This window comes from Mesoplodon densirostris, chromosome 1 (genome assembly GCF_025265405.1).
Source record: "Mesoplodon densirostris isolate mMesDen1 chromosome 1, mMesDen1 primary haplotype, whole genome shotgun sequence".
Lineage (NCBI taxonomy): Eukaryota > Metazoa > Chordata > Mammalia > Artiodactyla > Ziphiidae > Mesoplodon > Mesoplodon densirostris.
In genome coordinates this window covers 235,953,763-235,968,560 of record NC_082661.1, presented here as the reverse complement: position 1 = coordinate 235,968,560, position 14,798 = coordinate 235,953,763, and the positions used below count along the sequence as shown (strand labels likewise).

General features: G+C 39.8%; 1 protein-coding gene across 5 annotated transcripts in view; it reads right to left on the bottom strand.

Annotated features, from left to right (window-relative positions):
* The window catches only part of TRIM2 (tripartite motif containing 2), a 121,368-nt gene that overhangs the window by 14,288 nt on the left and 92,282 nt on the right, over positions 1 to 14,798 (bottom strand). For all 5 annotated transcript variants that reach the window (XM_060116524.1, XM_060116520.1, XM_060116525.1 and 2 more), the window contains 4 exons: positions 9,885 to 9,988; positions 9,479 to 9,646; positions 1,904 to 2,072; positions 770 to 840 (listed from right to left, as the gene is read on the bottom strand). In XM_060116524.1, coding sequence (XP_059972507.1) covers positions 770 to 840; positions 1,904 to 2,072; positions 9,479 to 9,646; positions 9,885 to 9,988 — 512 coding nt within the window. The remainder of the gene's footprint in view (positions 1 to 769; positions 841 to 1,903; positions 2,073 to 9,478; positions 9,647 to 9,884; positions 9,989 to 14,798) is intronic.

Below are 14,798 nucleotides of genomic sequence, written 5' to 3'. Positions count from 1 at the left end.
AGATGTACTACACTATTTGGGAGAGGGGGTGGGCATTGTTTTCTCAGGAACACCAAGCGTGTGAAAAGATTCTAAGATGTATGAAATACACTACATGAATGCATGCCAGGGCTATTTCCCTCCCCAAATCTGTTGCTGTAGCAGAGTTCTGATATCTAATTTTGTTTGAAAGGTCTTATAATGCAGAAAATTGAAGAAAGTGATCCATTTTAATTTACTGAATAGCCACAAAATGTTAAGCTTCAGAAAGTTCTGCCTCTCTAAGTTCAAGCAATTGCTTTTTTTTTTTTTTTTTTTTTTGCCGTATGTCGGCCTCTCACTGTTGTGGCCTCTCCCGTTGAGGAGCACAGGCTCCGGATGCGCAGGCTCAGCGGCCATGGCTCACGGGCCCAGCCGCTCCGCGGCATGTGGGATCCTCCCGGACCGGGGCACGAACCTGTGTCCCCTGCATCGGCAGGCGGACTCTCAACCACTGCACCACCAGGGAAGCCCCCAAGCAATTGCTTTTTTGAATTTCATTTTCAAGTTATCTCCATTTACACGTTTCAAATTAAGAAACTTATTGCCACCATATTTTGTTCACTTTTCTGACTCTCCAAAGTCTGTATGTCCAAATTAAAACCCGCATCTTTAAGGAGAAACAAAAATCTACTCTTTTCGGCTACCTCCCCTAGGTCCTGTGTGTATATATGAGTGTTATGTTTTCTCCCAGACTGAGTCCTCAATAAAAGCAGTTAAAAGTTAACAACAATTGATGTGTTTATGGTACCTTGACAGAATGATTATGGAAATCTGTAACAATAATCTCATTATTGCTATTTACAGCTGCGAAATGGGGACCTGAAATAAAGATAGGAAAAAATATGTGATGACCATAACAACTAAAATGATTACAACAACACAGTAGTTACGAAACTTCATATATTAACTTAGTTATTTAAGAAAGAACAAAGAATCGTAAATTCAGCCCTTGAAAGGTCATTCAGCCTGACCTCTGGCTCTAGATAACACGAATTCGATAGCATTCTACACTTGTGACTGTCTACTCTGCCTTTTTCCAGATCAAGCTAAGAGTTCCAGCAGCCCTCATGAAGTGGAATGAGCAATAAGCATCAGGATTCATTCTCCGCACCACCGTCTGAAAGTCACATCTGCCAGCTTCCCTGATAGTCACATAGGACCCTCAGCTCTCACCAAGGAGAGACGTGGTAACTCTTAGCACCAATATGTAACATTTTTTTCAAGTAGAGCAGAAACCCCCACTTTATAATTTTGGGTGACATTCAGAGCCTGGCAGAACTGGAGACAAAGCATAAAGAAAGGTTGCGCAAATTAACACGAATGGCCAAAAGCATCCTTTCCAAAAGAAAAGTAATCAACTGTTTTCAGCCTCTTCTTGCAGATGTAAAAAACGAAGTGATTGCAAAGTGGCACACCAGAAAAAGAAGGAAAAGAGACCGCCCTTCCTGTGCTTAGCAAATGTTCTAAACTCCTGCTCGCTTATAATCACCTAGACAGGTGAAAAGTATTCTCATTCAGAAGCTCTTCAAATAAAGCTATAGCTAGGTGGAACCCGGAGGTTCTCCGTGGTTCCTCAAACATTTTTATTTAAAAAATATTTTGTTAAAGCTTATATTTTATTTAATGTTAATATTCGAAGGTTAGACTTCTGAGTTGTAAACTGCCACCAATAAAAGCCACACACGGGCTGCAGTTGAACTTACTGTGGGCGGAGTCACTGAGCAGCATCTAACCATGCTTTCGCTTAGATTCCATCCCCAGTGTCTTTCCCAAAGCCAGCAAAAACACTGGGGATGAGGCGTCTTCAACATGCTCCAACATCATGCAAATGTGAGCAGAAGAGGCATAAAAAAGGGGGTTTACATATTACCATCGAGTGTACCTGCAAACTGCCTGTCCCCATTTCCTCGGCTACCAAACCTGGTGACTATTTTCCCGTTTGGCTGGAAGATAAACACACAGCACGCCTTGTTATCCACCACGATGATGTGCCCGTTGCGGTCCACAGAAACTCCTTTGGGCCCCATCAACTTTCCTGATCCGATTTTTGTCTGTTAGAAACAAGTGCAGAAATGAAGTTGAAAGCACTACAGAACATGAAGACAGACACTGGTGTCAGCAAACATTTACTTGACTGTTCAAACAGAGGTGCACAGTGCCACGATGAGCGTCTGTCTTGGAAAACTGTCTTTGTCACATCCATTATCTGTTACCGATATTTATAGGAAATCATTTTTTTAAGGAATCACTACCAAAATTGTTCTAGAATCTCCTTAACTAGGGCCACAGTTCCCTTGTAAAGAGGCAGTGTGGTATAGCAAGAGATCACCGGGTGAGGAGTAGGAAGACCGTCCCACACCTGTCACTTGCTTCGGACACACCTGATATAGTACAAACGGATTTAATTTCCTTAAGATTCAGACTCCTTATATATTAAAAATGTCAAAAAATGACTTCAGTCACTTCCATTGATATTTCTGGAATATGTATTAAGTAAAATAAAGTAGGGAAAGTGTTTAGTGTAGAGCATAATAGCACATGTCAAGCAGTCATTAAAGGGAAGCAGTCACTGTCATTATTATATGTCGTAATTAATATCGAAATTGCGAGGCATCTGCCATTGAACTTTACTACAATTAAGTTCCACACGGGTGGGAATCGTGTCTGTTTTATCCAGCACTGTGTACTCAGAGCCTAGCACACTTCTTGGCGCCTAACAGGTACTCAACAAATATTTGTTCAATATATTAACTTCCAAAGTCTAGCATTGTTACAGGGTAATAATGATGATTCCAGTTTTCACAGTATTTTAAAATGACAAAAAAGCATTAGGTTTCTATTAAACATATACCATATGCACCTAAAATCTTACTCATTTTTCTGAATAGACTATAGTATGCATATAGATGTCTGTTTGTTGCAAGCTACATGTCTTATACCTTTCCTTTTCTACCTCCATTTTCTAGAGTATTTATCAAGTAGTACTTTACTCATTCACCCATTTATTCACTAATTCTACAAACACTGATAGAGCACCCACTACATGGCACCTGGTAGACAAAGATGAGTTAGACACAGCGCCTACCCTCAACAACATCTCAGTTGCACTGTCTACTGTGCCGTTTTTAAAGTGACTGGTGTCAAATGTTCAATTTGGTAGATTTGGGAGAATTCAATAGGCCATCTCAGAAGCCATGTGGAACAACGACCTGATGAGACAGGTCAAGGAAGGAGAAGGAGCACCCAAGGCGAGGGAGCGGTGGGCCAGAGGGACTGGGAGGTGACAGGGACGGCAAGGACCGCAGTCCTCCCCGGCACCAGGACGGAAAAGGTCAGGGCGAAGCAGATCTCTCTGTGCTTTTATGAAGGACCTTCAGACATATTACTGAACAAAGCAAGGTACAGAACAGTGAGTAGTCTGAGCCCATCTGTATTAAATATGTCTTTGTATGTGTACATATTCCTGGAAGAGAAAGTAAGAAACCAAATAGTGTTTATATCTTCCAAAGTGATATTAGTGACGGTAGGAAAAACTCTTATTTTATACTTCTCTGTAGGCTTATTTGAAAAACCTATTTGCATGTGTTACTTTCTAACTTAAAATTTTTAACTTTAAAAAAATTACATTCTCAAAGGTTCTGTTTTAGTCCCCTTATTTTCCCTCTCTCTGTTAATGCTGTCTGATAGGAATGTAATGTAAGCTACATATATAACTTAAAGTTTGCTAGTAGCCACATCAAAAAACAGAAAAAGAAACAGGGAAAATTCATTTTAGTTATGTATTTATTTAACCCAATATAACAAAAAGGTACCATTTCAATATGTAGTCAATATAAAAATTATTAATGAACTATTTTACATTCTTTTTAGGGGACTAAGTCTTTGAAATCCAGTGTGTATTTTACACTCATGGCACATCTCAATTCAGACCAGCCCCCTTTCAAGAACTCAGTATCCACATGTGGCTTGTGGCTACCATATTGGACAGCACAACTCTACACACTTCTAAAATCTCATTTATGCTATGACATCAACTTTCACCTCCATGTGTAAGATTCTCAAATCCATATCTTTAGTCATGGCCTATTTTACAGGTTATCACCTCAAACTCAACCAATGTCAAACCAAAAAACCAAAAAAACGATAAAAAAGAAACCCCAAACTAGCACCTCCTGATTTCCTAATTACTTTTATGACACCACAGTTAGTCCAGTCGACCAGGATCAAAATTTCAGAGTAAAACTCATCCTTTCTTTCACCAGTTTGAACCTCAGTTTCCTCATCTATAAACTGGCAGCTATGCTATTTACCTCCTGGGTCATGCAGATTCTGAAGGATAAATGAGACTGTCAAGCACCATCTCCTTCTCTCCCACCCTATCCAGCTGACATTATACTTGACTGGCAGGATTATCTTCTTTCCCCCAAACACATGAAGATACATGCAGAGAGAGTATGGAGAGAAGGATGGGGACCTTTCCACAGTGGAGGTTCAGACTTTGTAGGATCTTGTAAGTTTATAAATGACTGAGATTCAGATTTGATCTCTTTAAAATAAAGAGGTACATTTACTTAGGAAGGAAACACTGGCATTCTTGCAAGGGAATCTGTTGGTTAATTTAATTCTGATTTTGCAATCTAGCCCAAAGATCAGAGACTATAATATAATAGCTTGCAAAAAAATTATATACTTTCTTTCATGTCAGAATGGAAGATATGTCAGTAGAGATCAAAAGGAAAAGAGGAAACTCTTGAGTATTAACAAGAATATTAACACTACCTAATATTATGAACAGTGTTTGTTACTTAGAATGACTCAGCCATAAAATACCAAGTGGATGATAACTATGTAGCATAAAAACAGAAAATAAGGGACCAGTGCCATTCTATTATACGAGAACTAGTGCACGTCTAAAAGAAGAAACTTAAATGTTGAACCAAAACCTCCTTTCCTTCCATTTCCTTTCATCACTCCTCATTTAGCTGCACTAGATTCTACCAAGTGAAATAAGACAATGTGTCCTGACAATGTGCCCGCCATCTTAAACAGAACAATAAGCAAGGATATTTTAGACCCGGGCTTTGGAAAAGTTAAATGAAAGTATTTAACTCAACAAATAGGTCCTTAAATTGAAGAGCGAAGAGATGAGATATTTTAGAATATGTGGTGGCCAGGGGTCTCTGCATCTGTTCTGGGGTCACAAAAGTTTCCTAGATGGAGGGAAGATGGAAAGGAAAAAATTCGAAGCAGAGAGGAATGAAAATCAGGGCTAAGAAGTTGGTGAGTAAAAGAAAGAAAAGGAGATAAGAAATTATATCCCTAGAACTACTAGGAATCAATACAGAGAATCCACATTTGTGTTAAAAGTTTGTCTTTCTGAGCACCTGTTTAATTTTACTAAATTCCACTGAAGAAGAAAATAAGTCTCTCTCTGTTTATGGTCATGGCCATCAGACTTGGAGGAGATCCCATTAAACTACAAAAGTGTTTTCACTTGCTATCCTTTTACCCTTTGGGTTTTGATCAGTATCTACTAAAAAAAGGGAATATGATGAAACTACACCATATCCATTCCCCCAATCCTCTAGGGGGCATGAGTGTTCTTTCGTGTTTATTCCAATTATTACCAACAGTATTCCAACGATCAGAATCCAGTTCTTCCAAGAAGAAAGCCTATTACATTTAGAACACTGAATCACTGAGTGAAAAATACTTAATTTAGGAAACACTTCTCTCTTAAATATAAAACCTTTGTTTCAATTTAATATATTAGATATAAAATATTTCAATAAACTAGATATAGAACTGTTTCAATAACTATTTTAGTGTTAGTTTCTAAATTTGAAAAGACAGGTCATAGTTTTGCTAGGGTATGAAACCAGAACAAATGGGTTGTCTCCAAACGAAAAGGGTATTTTCAAGAGGTCGCTAAACAGTGTTCATGCTATTGATGTTAAAGCTGTCATATTTGGGTATGTCTTACCACAAATACGATTATGAAAACAGAAAAGAAGGGGAGGAAGTTAGAGATGCAGAAAGGGAAGAGCACTTCCTGGGTCTATGGCCACCATATGGAGTCCTCACATCTCTCGTGGAACAGAACACATCAATGACAATGGAAGATTCGTGTGCAATACGGTGGCATTAGAGATGACAGTTTTTATTCCCCTAGATTGAAAACATGCTGCCCCATGCAAAACAGAGGCTCCAACTGGAGGGTGAATAATTGCATAAGTAACTTCTTTTAATACAGATGAGGAGGTGATTGTGGTGATCCAATGACTTTAAAAAGGAAAATAGAAATCCCTCCGATAAGAGACTACTGAGTGAACTTCGTGTATCTTCTGAACTCCAGAATCGATTATGAAGAGCGTCATCTCTGGGCCTCCCTGGTGGCGCAAGTGGTTGAGAGTCCGCCTGCCGATGCAGGGGATACGGGTTCGTGCCCCGGTCTGGGAGGATCCCGTGTGCCGCGGAGCGGCTGGGCCCGTGAGCCATGGCCGCTGGGCCTGCGCATCCGGAGCCTGTGCTCCGCAACGGGAGAGGCCACAACAGTGAGAGGCCCGCATACCGCAAAAAGAAAAAAAAAAAAAAAAAAAAAAAAGAGCGTCATCTCTGTAAGGTTGGACAAAGAAGAAGTGACCACCAGGAGGTGGTATGAGGTCATGAAGCCAAAATCACAGCTGATCAAACAGACGTCATGTTTTGGGCAGGGTCATTAAAGGCACTGGAAAAGAACTCTTCTTCGGTGCCTATTTCATACAAGGCACATATACAATCCAGAAATAAAATCTCATGTAACCCTTACCCAAATCCTGTAAGACAGACTTTTTAAATCCAAATTTGAACTATGAGGCTATTGAGGCTCAAGGGAGTCATATAATTTGCCAAAGGCCAAACAGTTAATAAACCGTAGAGCTGGGATTCCAATGGTTTGAACTGACTTAAAGCTCATGTTGTCAACAGAAAGAGAAGCCTGGATGGGGGAATGTGGAAGGCATAGTGAACATGGCCTTCAAAACACCTGTGACAAAGTGTTTCATAATCTTCTTGTGAACAAATGTAGAAAATGGGCTGGATGACAATATTCTTTGATGACACTTTAGAAGAGAGATTTCTGTTGTCATCATCAAAGGGCTCTCTACTCTTCAGTGACTGACTGGATGAAGAAACAGAGGATGATGCTGGGAGTAACAGCAAGTGCGTCAAATGATGGGATCCCTCCAAGTGTAGCCCACTCACATTTCCTCCATGAAGCCGGCCCCTGTTTTCTTTTCCCTCCAATTCCTATATCATATGCTATAACACTATGGTTCTAGATTGTACCAAACAATTTATGATTGTTTAAAGGCTGACTGAATTGTTTTCTGTTATCTCTTGTGTATGTCTTTTTTCCTCAAAAGGCTTCTACATTTTTAAAAGGTAGGGACCATGTCTTATTAATTCTGTTTCTCCCATATCATCTATCACAGAAAGTACTGATAGACAGGAACTGAGAAAGTAGAAGGAACTTCATAAATGACAACTTGCAGGCTAATTTGGGAAATATAAATTGCCTCGTAATAACCTTTTCTAAAGATTGTTGTTTTTCATTGAATTGAGGTAAACCTGACAGTATTTTTTAAAAAAAAGCATTATCCATGACATTTTCCACAGAACTAAAACAAATAATCCAAAACTTTATATGGAACCATAAAAGACCCAGAATTGCCAAAGCAATCCTGAGGAAAAAAACAAAGCAGGATGCATAACTCTCCCAGACTTCAGACAATACTACAAAGCTACAGTAATCAAGACAGTGTGGTATTGGTACAAAAATAGACATACGGATCAATGGAACAGAATAGAGAGCCCAGAAATAAACCCACACACCTACAGTCAATTAATTTTCAACCAAGGAGGCAAGAGTATAAAATGGGAAAAAGTCTCTTCAGCAAGTGGTGCTGGGAAAGTTGGACAGTCACATGTAAGTCAATGAAGTTAGAACACACCCTCACACCATACACAAAAATAAACTCAAAATGGCTTTAAGATTTAAATGTAAGACATGACACCATAAAACTCCTAGAAGAGAGCACAGGCAAAACATTCTCTGACATAAATCGTACCAATGTTTTCTTAGGTCAGTCTCCCAAGCAATAGAAATAAAAACAGAAATAAACAAATGGGACCTAATCAAACTTACAAGCTGTTTGCAGAGCAAAGGAAACTATAAAAAAAAAACAAAAAACAAAAAGACAACCTACAGAATGGGAGAAAATATCAATATTTGCAAATGATGTGACTGACAAGGGCTTAATCTCCAAAATATACAAACAACTCATACAGCTCAACAACAAAAAACCAAACAACCCAATTGAAAAATGCACAGAAGAACTTAATAGACATTTCTCCAAAGAAGACACACACATGGCCAGTAGGCACATGAAAAGACGCTTAACGTCACTAATTATTAGAGAAATGCAAATCAAAACTGCAATGAGGTACCACCTCACACTGGTCAGAACGGCCATCATTAAAAAGTCTACAAATAACAAATGCTGGAGAGGGTGTGGAGAAAAAGGAACCCTCCTACACTGTTGGTGGAAATGTAAATTGGTGCAGCCACTATGGAAAACAGTATGGAGGTTCCTCAGAAAACTAAAAATAGAACTACCATATGATCCTGCAATCCCACTCCTGGGCATATACTCGGACAAAACTATAATTCAAAAAGATACATGCACCCCTATGTTCATAGCAGCACTATTCACAATAACCAAGACATGGAAACAAACTAAATGTCCATCGACAGATGAATGGATAAAGAAGATGTGGTACATATATACAATAAAATACCACTCAGCCATTAAAAAGAACAAAATAATGCCATCTGCAGCAACATGGACGTAACTAGAGATTATCATACTAAATGAGGTTATTCAGAAAGAGAAAGACAAATACCATATGATATCACTTATATATGGAATCTGAAATATGGCACAAATGAACCTATCTATGAAACAGAAACAGACTCACAGACATAGAGAACAGACTTCCGGTTGCCAAGAAGGAGTGGGGGAGGGAGAGGGATGTACTGGGAGTTTGGAGTTAGTAGATGCAAACTATTACATTTAGAATGGATAAACAACAAGGTCGTACTGCATAGCACAAGGAACTATATCTAATCCCCTAGGATAAACTATAATGGAAAAGAATATTTTAAAAAATGTATAAAAGAAAGCAACTGAGCAAACTAATTGCTTTATAAAATGAAGCCACATTTAGGTCATACATGAGTAGATTTATGACAATGTCATTGTGACCCTCACTTCATTAAACTTAGATGTAACGAAGTCAAGATGTCTTTACATATGAACAACTGAATATTTTATTGGATCTGGATCCAAAGAAAAAGACAATTTCATCTTGTATTTCCTATCCCTTCTCTCGACTGGCCAGTTGTAGTTAATCTTACCTTAAACTTCCCATCTGATGAGAAGATGCTAACCCATTTATTATCATAATCTGCAATGATTATGTCCCCACTGGGATGCACAGCTACTCCTGTGGGCCGCTGCAGCTGCCCGGGAGAGCGTCCTCGTATGCCAAAACGACTTTTGAACTGTCCATCGTTGGAAAATATCTGGAAGACAAATTACATTCATTGGAATGTGAACTAGCATAGAAATGAGTGGGAAAGACAGGCAAGAACATCTGCCATGAGTACTACAGGTCAGAACATGCAAACTCTATCTGAAGAAAAGCCTATATACACATCATAAGCTTCCCTTTCTTTCCTTGCATCTTAAGTCTTAAGTAGGAAACTCTGCAGGTCTATTTATCAGTGTAAGTGGTTAAAGGTATACAATTAGGGGCCATACCTGCACGCACTGGTTGTTACTGTCTGCAATTAATATCTTCCCATTTGTAGAGGCTGCTACCCCTTGAAGATTTGTAAATTCCCCTTTATTTCTTCCTTTGGTTCCTAAAAATAAACGATAAATCCACAGAAAATTAAACAACAGAGAGTTAGATTTCTCAGTTGCGGCAAGAGAACATTCAGTCTTCTATAGGTAGCCTGAGAATGCAATTTTTTTTTAATTACACTTAAAAAAAAAGAGGAACCCCTCCCCTGACTTAATCCATATTGTACTAAACTTCTCTTCCAGACCAATTCTGTAAAGTCTTTGCAAAATCACCTTTTGGGGGGCAAATACCAATCTTCTCTTATTAAACTATAGCTGCATATTAACATGATTAAAATATATTTAGATTTCACAAAGACACAATTATAAAAACTAATGTTACAATTGAGGACACTTTATAGGAGCGGGCCTTATTTGGGAGCTGTGCCAAAATCCCACCCTCTCACTCAGCAGCTCTTAGACACCTGGACACTTGACTTTCAGCACTTTAAACAAACCATAAGGTCAGAGATGTTATAAAACTAGCGGGCTGATTTTCATACACTGGAGTGATTTATTTTCAAAGACTTGGTGTCTCATAAGTGTATCTTTCCTGTAAAAGATATCCTGACCATGTTTTCTAGATTAAATAAATAAGAAAGGCAAAAGAAAATTAATTAATCCAAGTCATACTCTCATCCTTCTAGAACTTCTTATGGAAGAGATGAAGCAGGAGAAAAAATAAAGCTATGGTGACTACAGTTAACAGATGTTTGTTTTTGTTTCAAATGAAGTGTTTATAACTTATTTTAATAAGACCATGCAAATATTAACAGAAGGAACTTTGTTCAGAGACGACCAGGAAGAAGGTTTAAATTTTCATAGTTGGAGAGAGAGCGCTATGCCTCAGTTTTATCATTTCATTCATATTCAAAAGAGCAACTTGATATTTGTTTTTAGACGTCAATGCTGGGCCTCAGGAAAGAGTAGAAAAGATATGCTGCCGATGGCCAATGTCAAGCCCGTGTTTAGACTGCTTAGGAACAGGTAGATTCTTCTGAAACTGGTTTTTGCATTTAGGAAGTAAAACTGCGATATAATTAAACTCAGAACAAAATCAACAACAGAACTGCTGGGTGAAGTATCTTATCACCTGGTTCTCACCAGACCCACAGGGTAGTTGCTTTATTGAGATCCTGGACCCTAACAAGATGACTCACCGCCTCTCTATCTCTTCCTAACATGAAACAAAACTTTGAGATCCAGATCCTCAAAAGAATGTCTTCTAGGTTGTAGGACAAACGATTCTACTTTATTTCAGATGTTTCAGCAGAGATGATCTTTGTACCTGATCTGCACAGAATCCCTATAGTATTCAAGTCCATGGGATCAGCTAACACTCTAAAAATGGTGTGCTGGCATCTGTTGGTGGGTGGCAGGGAAAGGGGTGGTTGGCCCCTGAAGGAGGTATGTGCCCACTTTGTATTAGCTGTTGGTCATTCCTTCTGATGTCTGAGTAACACCTGGTTAACAGGTACAGCAAAACCGAAGGACCAGGAAAAGAAACAATTCTTCTAAAATGCTCAGTTTATAAATACTTTTTAAAAGGTAGTGGGGGCGAGGCCACGGTCTCTCAAGAATAAAAACTTAATTCATCAGAAACGTTGATAAAGGGCTGCCCTGGTGGCGCAGTGGTTAAGAACCCACCTGCCAATGCAGGGGACATGTGTTCGAGCCCTGGTCCGGGAAGATCCCACATGCCGCGGAGTAACTAAGCCCATGTGCCACAGCTGCTGAGCCAGTGCTCTAGAGCACGTGAGCCACAATTACTGAAGCCCGCACGCCTAGAGCCCGTGTTCAGCAACAAGAGAAGCCACCACAGTGAGAAGCCCATGTACCACAACTAAGAGTAGCCCCCGCCCACTACAACTGGAAAAAGCCTGCATGCAGCAACAAAGACCCAACACAGCCAAAAAAAAAAAAAAAGTTGATAAATAGAAGCATGGAAATTATTAGCAGGATGAAGAACTGAGGATCAAATAAAGAAACATAATAAAAAAGAGTCCTACCAGTGAGACTGGAGAAGAATTGACTGTAAAGAAAAGCCCAGGCTGTTCTAGATCCTGCTTTTGTAAAATTGGAAGTGCACCCATGGCTCAGAGGACATACAGGCCGGGGAAAGAAATACTGAAAACGGGGAGGGGAGTAAGAAGCACCTGCACAGAGTACACGAGCGTTGGTTTGCTGTCCTTAAACCTGCCTGCCGCCCTCTTCTATTTAAACTTTGGTCTGTCCTGCTAAGGACAAAGCCTATTCTATTCAGAGAAGGCTCTGCAGGCAGCAGCAGTTGAGTTTTGAAATGAAAGGAAAAATGGAGACACGTGCTTTAGGAGAAGTTCAGGGGTGCCTTAGCCAAAAAGATTTAATTGTCCTTTGGAAAAAATAGAGGTGATGCTGAAGGAGAATATATGAGCAAAAAATACTAGCATGTTTTTTTTCTCTGCAGAAATAAACACACATTTTTGAGTGTCAGTATAAATGGGAAAGAATTGTACTTGGGGGTATAATTTTAAAACTTGGGAAGACATTTAGTTGGACTCTGTATCAGTACCATTTGGACCAAGGAGAAGGAAGATTCTGCCCAGTTTGAAATGAATGTGAGGATGCTCAGTACCTGCCATGAGAGCAACACATCTACATTGCAGAGGACCACACTGCTGGCGGGAGGTTCTCCAGCCCCCTCCAAGCTCCAGGCCGATGCGTAGGCCCCCCTGTTATTCTTGGTCTCAAGTTAACTAGAGCTTGAGTCTGCTGCCCCACGTGTAAATAAAAAATCACAGGGTTGGAGGCACATCTGTTAGTCCCAGATTGCTTACATACTTTTGAAAGAGTTAGATGCAACAGGCATTGCCATTTAAATTTTCTATTTGTTTTAAAAAATCTTTCTCTTTAAGCCACAGGGCTCGGTTTCCAAATAGCTGGGATTGGCATTTTCGTAACAACACTTGATTCTTACGAGCATCTTTTGTCCTGTCAGAGCTATTGATCATCACTTTTCTTTTTTTTTTTACAAAATACTCTATTTGTGGGGGCTTCCCTGGTGGCGCAGTGGTTGAGAGTCCACCTGCCAATGCAGGGGACACGGGTTCGTGCCCTGGTCCGGGAGGATCCCACATGCCGCGGAGCGGCTGGGCCCGTGAGCCATGGCTGCTGAGCCTGCGCGTCCGGAGCCTGTGCTCCGCAACGGGAGAGGCCACAACAGTGAGAGGCCCGCATACCGCAAAAAACAAAAAAAACAAAAACAAACAAACAAAAAACAACCCAAAAAAACTCTACTTGTGTTTTTTTAAGTACAGCAGGAACATAGTGTTACTCCCAAGGATTAAAGGAAATCCACCAGCATACTCTTGAGGGACAATTAATGCTGACTATTTTTACTAGCAGTTAAACTAGAAAAATCTTAATGTTGAGTAATGATGCAGAACTACAGCATAGTATCATTACGCTGAAATGCCCAAAGTCCAAGTGTTTGTAAAGTGTCTTGGAACCAAAATAAAAGTGTCTCGCGACCAAAATAAAATAACAGAAATTCCAGAAGTTAGAAATAATTTGGGGTCATGCGTCCCTCTTCAAAATATTTAGTAAATACTATTTAGTCTATAGAAAATTTCCCCACCCTCCACAAAGTACTCTAAATTATGAAAACTAGTTCTTTCATAACAAATATAAATGTAACATAAAACATATACAGTAGTTATAAAATCTTTTCCTGTCTACTCTGATGTAAAAGATTTCACTTGATGGTTAGATTTGGACTAGTAAAATGAGCAATGTGAGTTTTAAAAGTAATTATGAACCATTTGACAACAATTCCATAAGATAATTACCCTTGTTTTCCCCAGACTTCCCAGATTTTAAACTAGCCTATGAAGCACAGAATGAATTTTCAAACCAACAGCTTCTCGTCTGTGCTCCTGCCCTTGCCTGCAGAAAGATGACGGAAGTAAGGTAATAAGTCCCTGGATTGAAGGAGGGGATCAAGAACTGTACATTTCCTCTCACCCGCACTCCTACTTAGTAAGAAAATTAATGCTCAATGAAACTAGATACTTAGAATGGGATAATGCAAGAGGATGAAATTAAGCCAAACATAGGGTCTAACACAGGATCTTTAACCAAGTACATGTTTAACGTATGTTTGCTGAATGAATGGGTCCCTAAATGGATTATTAATGACTGAGTAAATTACAACCCACATTACATCATGGGAGAAGGAAGTGCTCAGTAATATTTACAGCACTTTCATATACATTCTCTTGTGCACTCCCTGTAACAACCCCAAGAGTCAGCAGCATAAATACTATCATTCCACTTTATAGATGAGAAATTGGAGGTAGGCTTATCACAAAGGTAGGGAAGAGACAGACCAAAGAATAAAAGCTGGTTCCCCGGGCCTCCCTGGTGGCGCAGTGGTTGAGAGTCCGCCTGCCGATGCAGGGGATACGGGTTCGTGCCCCGGTCTGGGAGGATCCCATATGCCGCGGAGCGGCTGGGCCCGTGAGCCATGGCCGCTGGGCCTGCGCATCCGGAGCCTGTGCTCCGCAATGGGAGAGGCCACAACAGTGAGAGGCCCGCATACCGCAAAAAAAAAAAAAAAAAAAAAAAGAAAAAAAAAAAAAAGCTGGTTCCCCCGACCCTTTATATAGTTTTTAAATACACACGTTGCTTCTAATGGACATTAGGATATCAGGTTTCTGAGGTGAGGATAATTACCCTTTGGGTTCACATGGGTCATGCTTTCTCCATTAAATCTTTCAGAAAACTCCATTTTAACTGGCTCACTGTCTCCCTCACTAAACTATGAGCTCCCTGGGGGACGAGGCAACATCT